Raw genomic sequence first — 16,359 nt, forward strand, 5'->3', positions numbered from 1 at the left:
AAGTGACGATAAAAATTAAAACTAATTCTTAATAACGATTTAACATATAGAAAAGCCAGCTTACGCGTACGCCCAAGTCACGATATGTAATTGTCAATATGAACCGATTTTATTATTGTTGTTGGTTTTCAAACACCTCCTGAAAGTTGTTTTTGTTTGAAAGACAAGTATGTCATAAATTGGTCATGTCTTTAACTGGCAAATCCAATTAACTTCAGCAATAAATTTGCTCCAAAATGAACAGCTTTTTTTCAACTGAGAAATTTTTTACGGTAGTCTTTCTTTTGTCTGAGAAAAATGTTCTTGAAAAAGATAATATTAACAAAATATAAGTAATAAACCGAGACGCAGTATGGATCATTTTGCCATCCTAAAATTGTTTTTCTTTTTTTTAATATTAGTTTTCAGCAAAACGAAGTCTTTTCCATTGTAGCCGTATGATCATATTGGTGTAGACAACGAAAGACAAGTTTAGAAACAAAGCGAGTATGTTTAAATGAATACGCTATATACCCTTTTCAAATTATATGGTTCATTATAATTGTTTCAGTCGTCAGTCATTAAAATCAATATTATTTTTGCTCATGGTACTAGTAGTTTTTATATCAACTTATTACATTGTGACAGGCATTTCTTTTGCCATTCAAATTAGGCAGCTAATTCCGTACTTGTTAGTATATTCTGTAATTAATTAAAAAACGGTCGTAGTTCAAACCGTAGTACATTCTTTTTTTATGGGATATTTCGATCAGTATTCTTTCCGGGAAGCATGATACCTTGCAAATTCATTGCAAATTCATTTTACTGGAAGTGCTCTCTAAATTCATTTTTTGCTATGAAACAACTCATGTACTTGATTGCACTTTGTTTGTTCTGTCAAGTGTAAAGAAACGAAAGGAAAAATAGGCTTTGATAGGCAACTTCGTAAGCAGAAAATTAAATTTTCATTTATTAAATATTCAAGGCTTAAACAAGATTAAAAAGCATATAGAAGGTCACTTTTTAAGAAACAAATGGAGTGAGAACAAGAAATTGTCCAAGAATTGTCCTGATGTAACCAAAGGCTCAAAAACGTCACGCTTCTGCTTAAAATACTAAATTTGAAGTTTCAATTATTTAATAGGAAATGAAAAATCCAAAAATCCATAATTCAAATTAACCGCTTATAAATCAGGATTCTTTTGTGATGATTTTAATAGTCTTAGTATGAGTGACTTTGTTTCGTGTGTGATGAAAAGTAAAAGCACACAAGTTAGAGCAGTGGAAGAATGTTTTATTCCTCACTATAATTTCTCATCCTCTTAAGAATCTGTGATTAAAACCAATTTGTCATAAAAACATTATTTTTTTTCTACAGAAAACATATAGATTGACATGAAAATACCTGTTCTGTCAAACGTTGCTCATTTGCAACACTGCTTAGGTTCAGTCTCCAATACATTTTGCCAAAAATATCTAGTACCCCCCTCCGACACAAAACAAGGGGACAACTTGTCCCCCTTTTCCCCTTATTTTTTTTTCATTTGCCGAACGAGTCTTCCATAACTTATTGGGGTCGTTCGTTATTGTTTCTGCAACTACAACACTTTGAGCAACCCGATGATATTTAAGCTTCCACTTTGCGGTAAGAATCCGCAAAGTATTAGTAATTCCAGTTTTTAGCTTTTCACGCTCATTCCTCAAACGAAGCCAGTATTTTGATGATTGACCTGCGGGCTTAAAGTTTTTTCTAGACCTTCCAAATTTCTTAGTGCCCAGTCTACAATTTCTCATAGGGACTAGGTACATCTCAGCGATTTTCAGGGCGTGAACAATCTGTGCAAATAGAAATTAAGTTCAAACCATATAATGGACTAGTCCATCCGAAGTTGACATTGAAGGAGCTGAGACAGAACTCGGATTCTATTCAATATTGGGTCGCATTCCGCTTGGAAAACATCCTTATCAATCTTATCATCCTTATCACTTACTTACTTACTATTCAACAAGGGGGAGGGGTTGAATTCCCCAGAGGCATAGTTATTGGACCTGTCAACTATGCTGAGCAAAATCGCTTAAAATCTTGAAATTTTGATTGGATGTCTTTGAGGGAAAGGGGGCGTGGAAGGGAGGCATTTTCAATAAATATCCGTTTCATTGAAAATTTCGTTTGTCTTGAACTGTCTATGGAAAGATCTAGTAAATGTAAACTGAATATTTGATAAATGATGATACTAATTGCTGAAAATTCAGATATTCAATATATTATTTATTTGAAATTTTATTTTCCATTGTTGTATTTGTAAAAGATTATATTTGTAATATAATTTGTTTTCAGTAAAATGCAAAGGAAGCAGTAGACTTTAGACTTCAACGGTTAAGGAAGGGGAAAGAAGGAAGCAGGTGCGTAGCGCCAGCATTTTCATTGAGAAGGGGGGGGGGAAAGAATTTTATCCAAGCGCTACTGAAGACCAGAAACCATTTATCGAAGACACTACTCGGTTAAATTTAAAATGTTACACAAGACATAACAAATAAGAAACACACATTAAATAAACAAAAAAATTAAGTAATGGTGATCAAACTTTTAATAAGATTATTAGCAATGAGTTGCTGCAGGTGACAGTAGTATAGTTAAAAAAGCTTTTTAAGTCGGATAAGGTGAATTTTATATACATTTGGCTTTTTTCAGCAGGCTTCACCAATAATGTTGAAGAGCCAATCCCCCTCCATTTTCCCAACGTCCCATCACAGCACAGGATTCTCTATCTTATAGTTGAACCAAGCACCATTCTAACAGTCTCTGTGATGTGCCATTCAATTGCACACAATTCTGAACAGATTTGAATCTGTGATATCAAATTTGTTGTGCTAAACTTTTACTATGCGTGATTCATTGAAATAATATTTATAACTTTTTATTAAATTGATTTGGTCGTGTCTTTACTACTTCATATTTATAAATGGTATTGAAATAAGCGGTTCACACAAAGTAAAAGCAAAAATATTTATAATTCTAAGTTTTATTACATATAATTCCAAGTCTAATATTACATTGTAACACGAATCTTATTATATTTCTAAATTTTAAGAATGTACACACAAAATACACATAGACTTGTTACGAAAATTGGAGTCTGTTATGTCTTCCCTTTCAATTGTCAACAGTACAAGTGAAGATGATCTTTCTTGCCCTGCGGTGTTGCAAAAGTACTTTTTCAACCATCGAATGAAAGAAAAAGCTTTTTCACACGACGCAGAATTCATAGGAATAGTGAAGTACTGTTTAGATGGATCAAATATCAGAAGAAACACACATTTCAAGCGTTTTTCAGCAAAAACAGGTGCTCTTTCTGGAATATTTTTGTTTTTTTTATATCCTCAAATCCGTAAAAACACTGTAGCTCAGAGGTGCAGCGTTCAAAATCGAGCTTATAGTATTTACATACAAAGCTTACACTGTCTTCGTTCATATCGTTTTCACCTAGGATTACGCGTAAGTTGTTCAAAACGCCCAAACTGTTCTCTTCTAGCCTACTTTCAATCTCTGTAGCTAGAACATCAATAAAAAGAAACAACAGAGTATTTTTGAAAAACTCTTGCACTTTCTCATACGGAATTATTGTAACCCCACCTATTTTCACTTAAAATTTACATTTCTGGGGCAATTCAGGACCTCTAAACCCACATTTATTAGGTAATTCCGAGCTGTGAAGCCATTTATAAAGTATGATACTCTCAACGTGTACTTTTGTTAAAAAAACTTGCTTTTTTATTTAATATTTATCTTTAATATCTTAAATAGTTAATATCTTTTTTATTTAATTTCACGGTTGAAACAAGGATGACGTATGGCAAAATACACGGGAAATATACAATTTGGGTTTTATAATTGTATACTAGGGGAGGTAGGTTGTGGTAATCTATAGCGCAGCTGCAGTCAAACTACGATTATTCTACACATTATGAAGTGGGTTTAAGAATTGTTTTTAACATGTTTCCTTCTCAAACACCACAATTCTATACGTATTGTCTTTTCTATGAAAATATCAAATAAAAATTAATTTTTGAAATTTAGGGATGGGAGGAAATCCAGGTGGTAAATACCCCCTCCCCCCATGATTGGCACCACTGATAATGTTTTCAATAGCAACAAAAGCGTAATATCGTTCAATACTCGGGATTTTGTGTTCTTAAATCTCTGTAGGGCTGACTTCCTTCGGCACTGCCTTATGTAGTCAAGACCAAGTATCAAATAATTGCTCGATCTAGCTTAAAATGCAAAATTAGCCTACCATAGTCTAATTCGGATATTCAAAACAGTCGAACTTGTTTCTCAATATAAATATATCAACCACAAGACCTGCCAACAAGAGCAAAATTCTCCGTGGTTGTTGTTACGCTGAACTTGTATAAGAAGTAGATGACCTATTTCCATGACGATAAGACTTCAAAGATGGTATATTTTTATACATGTTAATGAAAAAGCGTAATCAACCACTATTTTTCGTGATTTTTACATTAAAAACGAGCTAGGATCAATTAAGAAAATTATCTGGTCAAAGTTAAGAGCGAATTTGAAGCTTAAAATCAGCAACAGTTTTGAAGTTACTTAATGAATTAAATTTTGTCTCCAAATTATTCGGGGCAACTGCCCACCCCCTTGCCCCCCAAATGATGCCACTGGAAGGAAGCATTCAAATCCTCTTTGTAGTATTTTTTGTTTGTCTTAAGTTTGACTTGAATACTAAAATTAATTTTTGGCCTTTAAGAGATTTATTTATTCATTTATATTACTGCCTGTTATTCCTATGCCTATTATGATTGTTTATTTAGTTTCTGTTCGTTTTGGGCTTCATTTATTCTTTAAAAGTAATATCTGGTCGTTTTGAATTTGAATTATTATTATCTATTGGTTTTAGTTTTAATCTGGGTCTTTACTTTTCTTTGAAAAACTTTTTTTTCAGATTTTTTTTTTGTTAACTTCTTTTCGTTTTTTATGCTAAAGTTTTGTTTAACATAATGGATATTTCTCTAGTTTTTCACACCTCCAGCAGAACAATTGGGATATATGATTCTAATTTATTAGTTCCAATTAGCATGTTCTATCTTATTTCAACATCGCCTTCAACATTCCCTAAAAGTTTGACCAAGCACCATTAACCACTCCTGGGATATTGCAGATACAACCGAGATGCACGTAATATCTTTCCTTTGAGTTTAACATTCCTCTCGGCATTCATTCAAGCTCATTCATTGCCTGGCGATGCAATACCGCGTCAAACGCTTTACTAAAATAATACTTTCCAAAGGCAAGGGTCTCATCGCACTCATCAGCATCAACGAGTAAATCACATAAACACCTTAGAGCATGGAAACATCCAAGCTTTGGATAGAATCCAAACTGATAGGGAGGCATATAATAAGGACTATTAATTATAAGTAATTAAAAAACCTTAACAAATACAGAAGAAACAGAAATAGGTCTAAAAGACGAACACTCGTATGGGTCCTTCCCTTTTTAAGGATCGGTGACATAAGACCTAAACAAAAAGAATCTAGAACTATATCAGTCCAAAAAAACACATTTGGTAAAGCAACGAAAGATCAGAGATTAGCTTATAAAACACATTTAGAAAATGAAGGGCACATGCATCACAACCCGTTGAATTTTACCTTTTAAGTTTTCGCAAAAGGTCACTTATATCTATAATTCTAACTACAAAGGCATTTGGCCCAGGAATGAGCAGTTTATCATTTAATTCACTTTGAAGTTTCTCACCCCTTTTTAGCATCAGGTTCAGCAAACAGCCTCATAAAATATGAAAACCATTGTAACTCACTGATATTGTAATTATTTTTAATTTTTTCTTCATTTGCCGAACGAGTCTTCCATAATTTATTGGGGTCGTTCGTTATTGTTTCTGCAACTAAAACACTTTGAGCAACTCGATGATATTTAAGCTTCCACTTTGCGGTAAGAATCCGCAAAGTATTAGTAATTCCAGTTTTTGGCTTTTCACGCTCATTCCTCAAACGAAGCCAATATTTTGATGATTGACCTGTGGGCTTAAGGTTTTTTTCTAGACCTTCCAAATTTCTTAGTGCCCAGTCTTTTATTTCTCATAGGGACTAGGTACATCTCAGCGATTTTCAGGGCTTGAACAATCTGTGCCAATAGAGATTAGGTTCAATCCATATAATGGACTGGTCCATCCGAAGTTGACACTGAAGGAGCTGAAACAAAACTCGGATTCTATTCAATATTCGGTCGCATTCCGCTTTGAAAACATCCTTATCAATCTTATCATCCTTATCACTTACTATGACAAGATCTTGATTTTCTTTTATCAAATTCAGAAGAATGAGCACTATCTATGGGAATTAAGAGAGACAGAGGGATATGATCACTATAGGAATATAAGATATATAATGATAGAGATATGGTATCTTCCAGACAAACTTCAACCATTAAATTTGAATCAGGAAGACGGAGCAATACTGCGTGGTCAAGGTAAGACGCGCTTACAAAAATGAAAATAAACATGTAATTTTTATTTTTTCGGAAAAACCGTATACCCAGATGGTGAAATAAAAATAAAATTTCGGTTCTTGCACTTGATTTCTGGAGTAAGTCAAAATCAACTTCACCGATAAGCATAAACTCTCTACTCATCTTTTTTATGTTTTTTGACTATTCGGCCTTTTTTCTGCAAGTAATAGCAAATTTTCTTTCAGAAGCTTTGTAACTTGTTGGAAGATAGAGATTAACTATAATAAATTCATCAATTGTTATGGCAAGATAGCAATTACACATCGGATACGGATTGGCAAGTCGCCAAAATGGTTAGACTGCTGTTTGGTCTTCCTTTTGCTTGAAGTCTTCCGGCTGGGGATAGATGTACTGTTACATTAGGAGAAGAGCGCAATAGCTGAGAGTTGATGTCCGGCAAAACACGCTCCCGTAAACAGAATCACGTTATATGGTTCACACAGTTTCTCCAAAGCTTTTGATCAAGAACCCACCACTTGCTTTCTAAAAAATAACAGAGAGAGGTCTTTAAGTAATCATCATATTCTGTTGGATCTGTTCTGCTCTGAAATTAACTTCTTATTATCTGGACAGGATACTGAATAGCATGAGTGACCTGAAACTTTGCATACAACACATCACTTTTTCTGTATGCACGGATGCTCCTTAGTACTTTTATAGTCATTAGTTGCACACTGTAAAGGGGCCTCAGTATTTAGGACAGTAGTTGGATAGTTGGTCTACAATATGGCATTTGCAGCAACGGCAAGATAAGAAGTAAAATTCATCTATGCTTTTGGCAGAGTCCTTTGACTTGGTCATAATTTAAGTTTATCTTTATATCTCTTTAGCTCAACAATATCATCACTTACCTTTCCACATGTAGACAGAATAAAGTTCTGTCATGTTGACAGAAATCTGGTGTTTCAAGGGACTTAGGAGGGTTTTTCACAACGACCGAGTAAGGCAAAGGAGTTGACGGCTGTCTCAAAAAAACATTAACTGGCCATGAAATTGGAGCCTATTTTATCTGTTGCGTGATGCTATCTAGCGTACTACACATTTGCTTTACTTTATTTATTATACAAGCGCCAAACAGATGATGTTGGGCAACGAGAAGATCGATCAAGTGGACAGCTTCACTTACTAAGGTGGTATTACTATTAAAGACGGTGGGTACAGTGGGGTTGTTGAAAGTAGAATTGTCAAGGCCCTGTGTGTTTTTTATCAGTTGAAAATTTTTTGGAATAATAGATTAGTCTGCAAACCAAGACTAGAATATTGAGAATTACAGTGGTGACAATGCTCAAGCATGGTTCTGAAGTGTGGACACTCCGAAAGACGAAGCAGAATTTGCAAGATGTTTTCCAGAAAAATCGCATATGGTTTATTGTTGGTACCCGCCAAGGGGCGGATCTAGGATTTTTCTTAATGGGGGGCGCATAATAGGTTGCTCCAATAAACTTAAAAACCAAAAAATATCAGCATTTTAAAGGGAACCCCAACAATTAAATTTAATCTGAAATCTAGTGAGGCTTGAAGTTCTAATAGATATGTTAAAGTTAAAACGATGTAAAAATATTGATACAAAAAATAGTAAGTTATAAAAACCACGCAACAATAAAAAAAAGCTGTTCACCATCTACAAAAAATTGATATATATATATATATATATATATATATATATATATATATATATATATATATATATATATATATATATCTGCATAATATTTAGTCCTTGCACTTCTGACCACTATAACGAGGGATTTAAGCTTTGTACTATCAAAAAGATTGGTCTTGAACCATCTTTTGGAGTCATGCATTCTTTGTGACTATTTGAATAGGTTAAACCATTTTGTATGTCACCAAGCAATATGGCATCACTTAGTAATTATGATGGTTATGAAGAGTAGGAAATGAGGATTAAGATACAATCATACATGCGTAAAAGATTAACACTAAATACTAGTTTGTTTAGAGGTATGAAAAGAAACATTGAACAAAGAGATAGAAATACATAGAGAATATTTAAAACAAAGGTTTTAATCATAGACTACAATATATATATATATATATATATATATATATATATATATATATATATATATATATATATATATATATATATATATATAGTTATACGTTTAAAAAGAGTAGATATATGTATTTTCCTTTACAGAATGAAATAAACTATTATACTAACAGGTGAGAATATAATTTTAGTTATTATACTCACGTTGACAATTAATATCTGGGCCAAACCACCTTGCAGTACCATTAAAGTGTAAACATCTTGCACCAACAAAGCCTTTTGTAGAATACCCAGGGTAGCACTGATATTGAAGCTCAGTTTCAATAGTGTAAAAGTGCTGATCTCCTGGGCCGTCGTGGCGTGCATGGGGTATTAAAGGAGGATCCGAACATTGCGCTAAGGATAAAAGAATTGTTAGAGATTAGTTTCCACGAACTCATGTTTCTTTGGGTGAATTTGAAAAGCATTATAAATATCATATGGCTCTCTCATTTTGTAGGTCTGGCTTCTACCTAGAATTAAAAGTTTGAACCATTTAAGTGATTATCTCTCAGCTGATAAAACTCTTAGGAGAGGGAGTGATTAGTTATAAATTGTTCAGACATGCATCGATGATTCCTAAAAAAAGAGGAAAAAACTGTCGAGTCATAGTGGTTTTACCTAATCTAAAAATCTGTCTGACAAAATTAAAATCACTGAGGCTAAGTGTCGAGATTACTAGTCTTTACACCAGGTATGTCAAAGATGGTGAGATCGCTTTGTCTTTGGAGAGATCCCCTAGCATGGCCTCTTCACAGCAGGGTCTTTAAAATATTAAGGTAACTGTAGCGAGGGTTCTTATTTAAATGACTAAAATATCAGAAAGGGCAGCATAGGATGCTCTAATAGATTTTTAGACAGCACAAAACTCACACGTGTAGAGTACCAAACTCAAGAAAGCTGGGTACTCTTGCAAGGGAATACACTCTAAAAGAGGCAACTCATTACTGTAAAAGAGGCCCTTATTACTGTTTTTTCTGTCAAAAGCTGAAAGTAAAAAATCAAATTCCCAAGTATTCTAAACGTTGCAGCAAAAATATTAAAGTGAAGACGAAATACCAAACGAACGAAAATTATTGCTTACCAGTTTATGCAACATATATATTACAATAGTGGTTAAAAAAAAACTGACTCGTAACGGTTCCAAAAATTTTTAAACTTCTGAAAAACTAGCACTTTACTGATTACTGATACTACTTGAAGTTTTGAGAGAATTAAAATTGCCTGATAAAATTAACCGATTTTATGGCAGGTGAAAAACTATTAAAAGCCATATAAATTAGTCTTTTTTTTCAGGGCACTTATTTTCTGTTCCTAATTGTTTCTTAGTGTCGATTTTGTGTTTTCAGTAAATCGCTCTTTTAAAGTTCTTACAGCACTTTAAAACTCGGTGAAGGCAAAGGGTAACCCACATACGGATTAGTTTCTGTTCATTTTAAGTTTTAATTTCGCCTATTTACTTTCACTTGAAAAAATCTTGTTCGATTCTTGTACAGAGAATTGTTAATTTAATGTGTTTATCTGGTATACTATAAAAGGAGAGGGACTACATTAAAATTAAGACGGCGGAAAAACGGCTTACAAAAAAATCTGTAAGCAATGCTTGAGCATCAAGGAGGGGGGATTTTGGAGAGGGGTGGATTTTATATTTAGATTTCAAATAAGTTGCGATTCATTGGATATCCCAGATTTTTTACTCGCTGATATTTGTGCTCGTTTGGACAAAACTGTTCTTTTGTTGTAGGAAATAAAATTCTACTGTGGCATGATCTGTTTTGTGACTAAAAAATACTGTAAGAACTTTTTATCACCATCGAAATGATTTCTATCGTAATAACCTAGTATCCCTGCTTCTAAGGAGAGTACATATTCCAAAACGCGATTTGCCTCGGTTTTGAAGATGTGAGACTGTAAATCCCCAGGCTAGGTTTTTCATCGTAACAAATCGCTTTGCAAACTCAGAATATGCACTATATAGCTTTATGGTCCTATTTTGCAAGAAAAGATGTTTTGTGGCACAAAATGGCTTAAGATGGCAGTTTTTTTGGACATGATGTATTTCAACACTTAAACTGGACAATAGATGTCTTAATCATAGTTGTATCAGTACCTGCAACCTAGTGAAGAGCGAACCATAGCCCAGGGTAACCAAAAGATGTGGAACGCGGCTTAGAAAAAACTGCCTAGTGAAAAAAAATGCAATCTGGCACTGAATCAGGAATGGTAACTATTCTTTCGGTTAATCTTTAAAGTATAATTTTATTGCCAAAATAAATTTATAGTGATTTGAAGAAGCGCCCGAAACACCTTGAAAACGGAGCCACACAGTCTCTCCCCACAGTTATATCATAAAAATTTTTGATAGCCTTTTTTTCAAAATATTTCAAAGATCCACTAATTATGGTTTTAGTTATCACATGGCCCTCAATAGTCCCTGGGGTAAGCGATGTACGCTGTATCGATATCGGACATACCACGCGTAAGAAGTGACTGCCCACTTACTTCTAGACGAGAAATAGGGGGTGTAAAAATGGAGCTACTAACCCCTCATGACGTTATTGCGCGCAACTGTATCTTATGCAATACTATAGCTAACCTGTGATGGTTTAGTACACCTGATTGTTACGTAATAGGGAATGTGTACTTTTGCTTGTTACATAATGGGGTTTGGTTGTTACATAATAAATTTTGTTTGCTTTTTGTTGTTACGTAATAGGGCTTGTTTACTCCAGGATTTCCTTGGATGTTACATAATGGGGAATGTTTTCTTTTTGTGTTACATAATAGGAAATGTTTACCTGTCTTAAGGATGACGTAATCTCGCGTGAAATCCTTGACTTTAGCGCCTCGTGGTGGATACCCGCTTGTAACTGAACACAGAGCACACGTGGGTTTTACGTAATGAAGGTGGACACGTAGATGTTACGTAAAGACGGGGGGCACACTTGGGGTGTTATGTAACGATAGCGCACACGTGGGATGTTACTCAATGCTAGCGCACACGTGAGATGTTACATAATGACAGCGCAAACGTGGGAAGTTACGTAATGGTGGCGCACACGTGGATGTTACGTGAAGGCGGCACATACATGGAATGTTACGTAATGACGGTACATGCTCGGTTATTATATAATACTTCAAGATTTTTTCTTCAAGGTATGTTTTTTCTTTCAAGACGTTTTTTCTTTGGGATTTGATTTCCTTTCAAGGCATTTTTTTCTTTTTTTGAAATATCATTTTCTTTCAAGACGTGTTTTTCAGGGAACCTTCATAGTTTCCCTCAATGGAAAGGAGCGTTAGACAGCTGGACTGTGAAAGCATTTCAAGTATTATTGTTATTTAAATAATACTTTCTAAGTTATAAGCTAATCTACGCAAGGAGTATCCCCTATCCTGCTTGCTAGAATGATTTAATGGATTGTGTGTTTTCCTATGGTTGCAATAGTTGACGAGCAGGGTAGAAAACTGATAACTAGAATTTTGTTACATTAAATTCTCACCTGATTGTTAAGTAATGCTTTAGAGGGTATTATCAGATAATACTTGGGGTTTTTCTTAGCGCACTTTTAGCATTAGAGTCTTTTACTTTATTGGAACTTGAATCTGCGATCAGGAATGAAATAAAAGTGAGAGCATCATTCTGGATAGAATATGATAGACCTTCATATACGATCAAAAGTTTTTCTTTTCCTCTTCACTACACATAAATTTTTACTTATATTAGAGGCAATCTTGAAAGAGCATTTATACATACACATAGATACACATAGGATAAGATATGAGAAAACAGAACCATGAATTACAGAAAGGCAGGAGGGCATAACAACTAATTCCAAGAGGTCTTAATGAAAATGCCTAGTTTCTATTGCTCGATTAGATGCGACTCCATGTTACATTCCATTAACCTAGATCTTGTAAACGAGACATGTAAACGAAACACGTAAAAATGAAACATAAAACGAAGAAAAAAGAGACAGATTTCTGCATTCAGTTGTTTCTGAAAAGTTTTAATCAGAATATCACGTTTCTTTGACCCAAGACTATGTATATTCACGCCACCATGGTAATATAAGACTAGCTTACCCTAGAAAGTAATTTTAGGGGGAAGATGTGTTATTAGAGGTAAATTTAAGCCATACTAAGATATATTTCTGGGAGTTCTTAATGAAAATGCCTCGTCTCTATTGCTCTATTAGATGCGCCTACCTGTTACATTCCATTAATTTCAATCTTGATACTAGCAAAACCACATGTAAAAAAAATGAAACCGAAAAACAAAGAGACAGATTTTTGCATTCGGTTATTTTTGAGAGATCTTAATTAAAATGTAACGTTTCTTTGAGTAAAGACCATGTATATTCACGCCACCCTGGCAATATAAGGCTAGCCAACCATAGCAAGCGATTCCAGAGGGGGGAGGGCAAATTTTAAGAGGGTAGATTTATCAAAAGCCATATCAAGAGACATTTCTGGGAGTGCTTAATGGAAATGTCTCGTTTCTTAGACTGGGCGTTAGATTTCAGCCCCCTCTACTACAAATTTCTTTTAAGACATCCCACCTTTATTTTAAGCTGTAGAACATGTTAGTCCGAGCAATTCACGCGACCAGGGCAAACTATTTATGGCGCCGGACACCGTCATTACGCAACACCCTACATGTACATTCCCATTGCGCAGCATCCCATGTGTGTACCGTTATTACATAACACCCATATATGCGCCGTCATTACGTAACACCTCACATGTGCGCTTCTATTACTTAACATCCCATGTGTGCGATGTCATTACGTAACATCTCACGTGTAAACTGCTATCATGTAAAACCCTTGTGTGCGCTGTGCTCAGTTACAAGTGGGGATTCCCCAAGAGGTCCTGACCTCTACCAAGTCAGGTGAGACTACATCAACCCCAATAAATCTATCATGTCACGAGAGATAACGTCATTCTTATCACAGGTAAACATTCCCTATTACTGCACGTAACAAGGGAAAGCAAACAAACCCTATTATGTAACAGAAACCAGCATCTCTTAGAAATTTAATAATACCTGCGTTTCGGAGAAGTTTCAAAAAGAGTTTCAGGACTGGGATTCGAAGGAAAAGGGCTACCGTGAAATAGATTTAGGCATCATTAATTGCGTATCGGTATGGGCCTATTGTTATTGGGCGTATAGGTATCGCAGGTATCTTGGATAGATTGTTGATTATTCATATAAACAATATTGCTCATATCTACGTCCTTCCTATAAGTTCCAACATCAGCAACTTCCAAATGACACTAAAAACGGCACTTTTGGTACCACAAAGTGGAAGAACTGCGGCTAGTGGCCCACTAGAACTTCTTAAAGTGACGTTTAATGGCTCCTTTGAAAGCTATTGTTCCTATCTACGTGATTTTTATCAAGTCTACCATCTGCAAATGTGATGTAGCACTAAAAACAAGAATTTTCATGTCACTTCTTAAGTAGAAAGGCCTGGAAGTATAAAATGGAATCACTATTGTAATAATTATGGTCCAAAACCCATAAATAAAGGTTTGCAAGAACATCTACCGTATGTTCCTCCACCAAGCCCCCCTAATAAGCTGCACAATCAAGGTAAAAACACCATTATATAAGATTAGGTTATTAGAGGCTTGGTTCTCTTAATACAGCGTTGGACTTCTAATTAGAGTTTCTTGCATTCGATTCCTGCTTGTTTTTTTTTCAATCACGGTTTTGTCCCTTCTATATAATCATTTTCAGACAATTTCACTATTTTTGTAAATGTGATGCACTCATTTTTTAAAGCATGACCCGGGAAGGTATTTTGTCAAGGATTTTGATTTAAAACTGGGTAATCCAGTTCATAGTTTGCAACAACAGCCTTAGTAGATCAGTAAATCCATCGAATGGCACAAGTTTGTTAAAATCCTGTTGGGGGGGGGGGGTCAAGGATGAAGCCAATTTTCTCAAATAAAAATGAAAATTATTGAGAAAACTAGAAAATGAGCCACATAATATCAAAACCGGCAAATATGGTACAAAGGAAAACTGATTTGTTTCAGTGGATGCTTGAATTATGCAGGCTTAATTTTGTTTTGACACTATTTTTGGAGAAACTAATTTTCAGCTGGGGAGGGAGGCAAACTGTGGTCTGGGGAGAAACTGAGGTCTGAGAGGAGAAGTGCCTCCTCTGCCCCATAGAAAATTGCAACCTTGACCCCAACCTCTTGCCATTTAGTGGTTGGAGAAGCGTAAGCATGTGGTTCTGGAACTACTCAAAGTTGTTTATTAAAAGAAGGATCATTTATTATTATGCGTACTTGTTCAAATTATTTACTTGACGATTACGGCGGAATGCTCTCTCCATACGTAAGATTGTGCATCCAAAGAGGAAGAAAGACAAATAAAAACAGCTCCCTCCAGGAGAATCAGGTAATTCTTCCCAAAATTTATGAAAGAAAACAAACTTAGTTTATAATACCATTTATCATACCTACACAAGAAATGATCTTTTTTGAAATTTGTATTTATTTCTATGTAATTAGTTCTATATAGGGACAGGTTAAACAACTCCCTAAGCCTAAAGTCACATTTCTGTTGAGCTAGCAAAATTTCCGCAAGCATATCGATATGCCAACCTGTCAGCTTAGTTAACCTTTCTGTCAAAGCTACCTGCCTAGAGCTAATTTCTTAAGTGCTACCAAATTTATTTTTTTAAACAAAGAATTAAAGATTTTTCTTCTTTAAAAGAAAAATACGAAAAGAAGTGACACTACATTTTGATTTTTCTGTCCACTCTGAACTTATTTTTTCCTTCAATTCTTGCACGACTTCTTCGTTCAGCTCCTTAATACGAGTAGAGATGTCTTGTCTCTCTTTGATTGGGGATGGTTAGAAATTATATCAAATACACATGTTTTCAACTGAAATAAGGGAGCAACATCAAAATTTAAAACCAACGGATATTATTCAGTATAAATAAAAAAATCATGGCATTGTTGTTTCTAAATTAATTTTTAATCAAAAGGAGCGAAGATTAATATAAAAAACAAAGTTTTCTAAGGGAAGTAAAGACAGAAGTTGAATCTTAAAAAGGACAAAAATTATTACTTCCCAGCCTATTTAACAAATATCAATCAAACTAGCGCAAATAAATCAACTGGTAATATTTCTCTATGTTTGTAGGATTACAAAAAACTAGCGCTTTACTGAAAACACAAAAAATAGCCATTTCTATACGGAAAATGTAAACCATTTAAGGACACTTTTAACAGAATAAAACAAAAGCATTTTTAGATTGTTCCTTTATTTATTTTTCTCTTTTTTTTTGTTTAATTTGGCATCGCTTCTGCACAGTGAGCTCAGTTCAATGACTGACTGCCATTTTGGATCTGAAAAAGAAATTTCATGGTTTTTATTTTTTTTATGCAGACAAGTTCGAAGTAAAAGAATCTTATTAGTATAACGACTACAGACTCGCTTTATAATTTGTATCACAACTTGAAATCCTCCATTTCTAGAGAAAAATAAATGGATTTCCAGAGTTCATTTTACGATTGATATGTTCTTAATTTCTAGTAATATTAGGTGAAACCAAAATGTTAACTGATAAATCAATCTACTATTTTGTATGATGTTTAATGAATTTAAACATATAATTTTTATCCCCAAGTTTTTAAGATAATTTCAATTGTGGCCTATACTAACAGCTACTGATATCACAGATCCTGTAAGACTATGAAAAGTATTATAGATTAGTTTGTTGTTGTTAGGCTACGCATTGACCGTATT

At 34.4% G+C, this 16,359-nt stretch overlaps 1 protein-coding gene across 4 annotated transcripts in view; it reads right to left on the bottom strand.

Moving 5' to 3' along the window:
* LOC136031204 (sushi, von Willebrand factor type A, EGF and pentraxin domain-containing protein 1-like) overlaps nucleotides 1-16,359 on the bottom strand; it is a 196,603-nt gene that overhangs the window by 128,748 nt on the left and 51,496 nt on the right. For all 4 annotated transcript variants that reach the window (XM_065710568.1, XM_065710569.1, XM_065710571.1 and 1 more), the window contains exon 5: nucleotides 8,751-8,942. In XM_065710568.1, coding sequence (XP_065566640.1) covers nucleotides 8,751-8,942 — 192 coding nt within the window. The remainder of the gene's footprint in view (nucleotides 1-8,750; nucleotides 8,943-16,359) is intronic.

This window comes from Artemia franciscana, chromosome 9 (genome assembly GCF_032884065.1).
Source record: "Artemia franciscana chromosome 9, ASM3288406v1, whole genome shotgun sequence".
Taxonomy (NCBI): Eukaryota; Metazoa; Arthropoda; class Branchiopoda; order Anostraca; family Artemiidae; genus Artemia; species Artemia franciscana.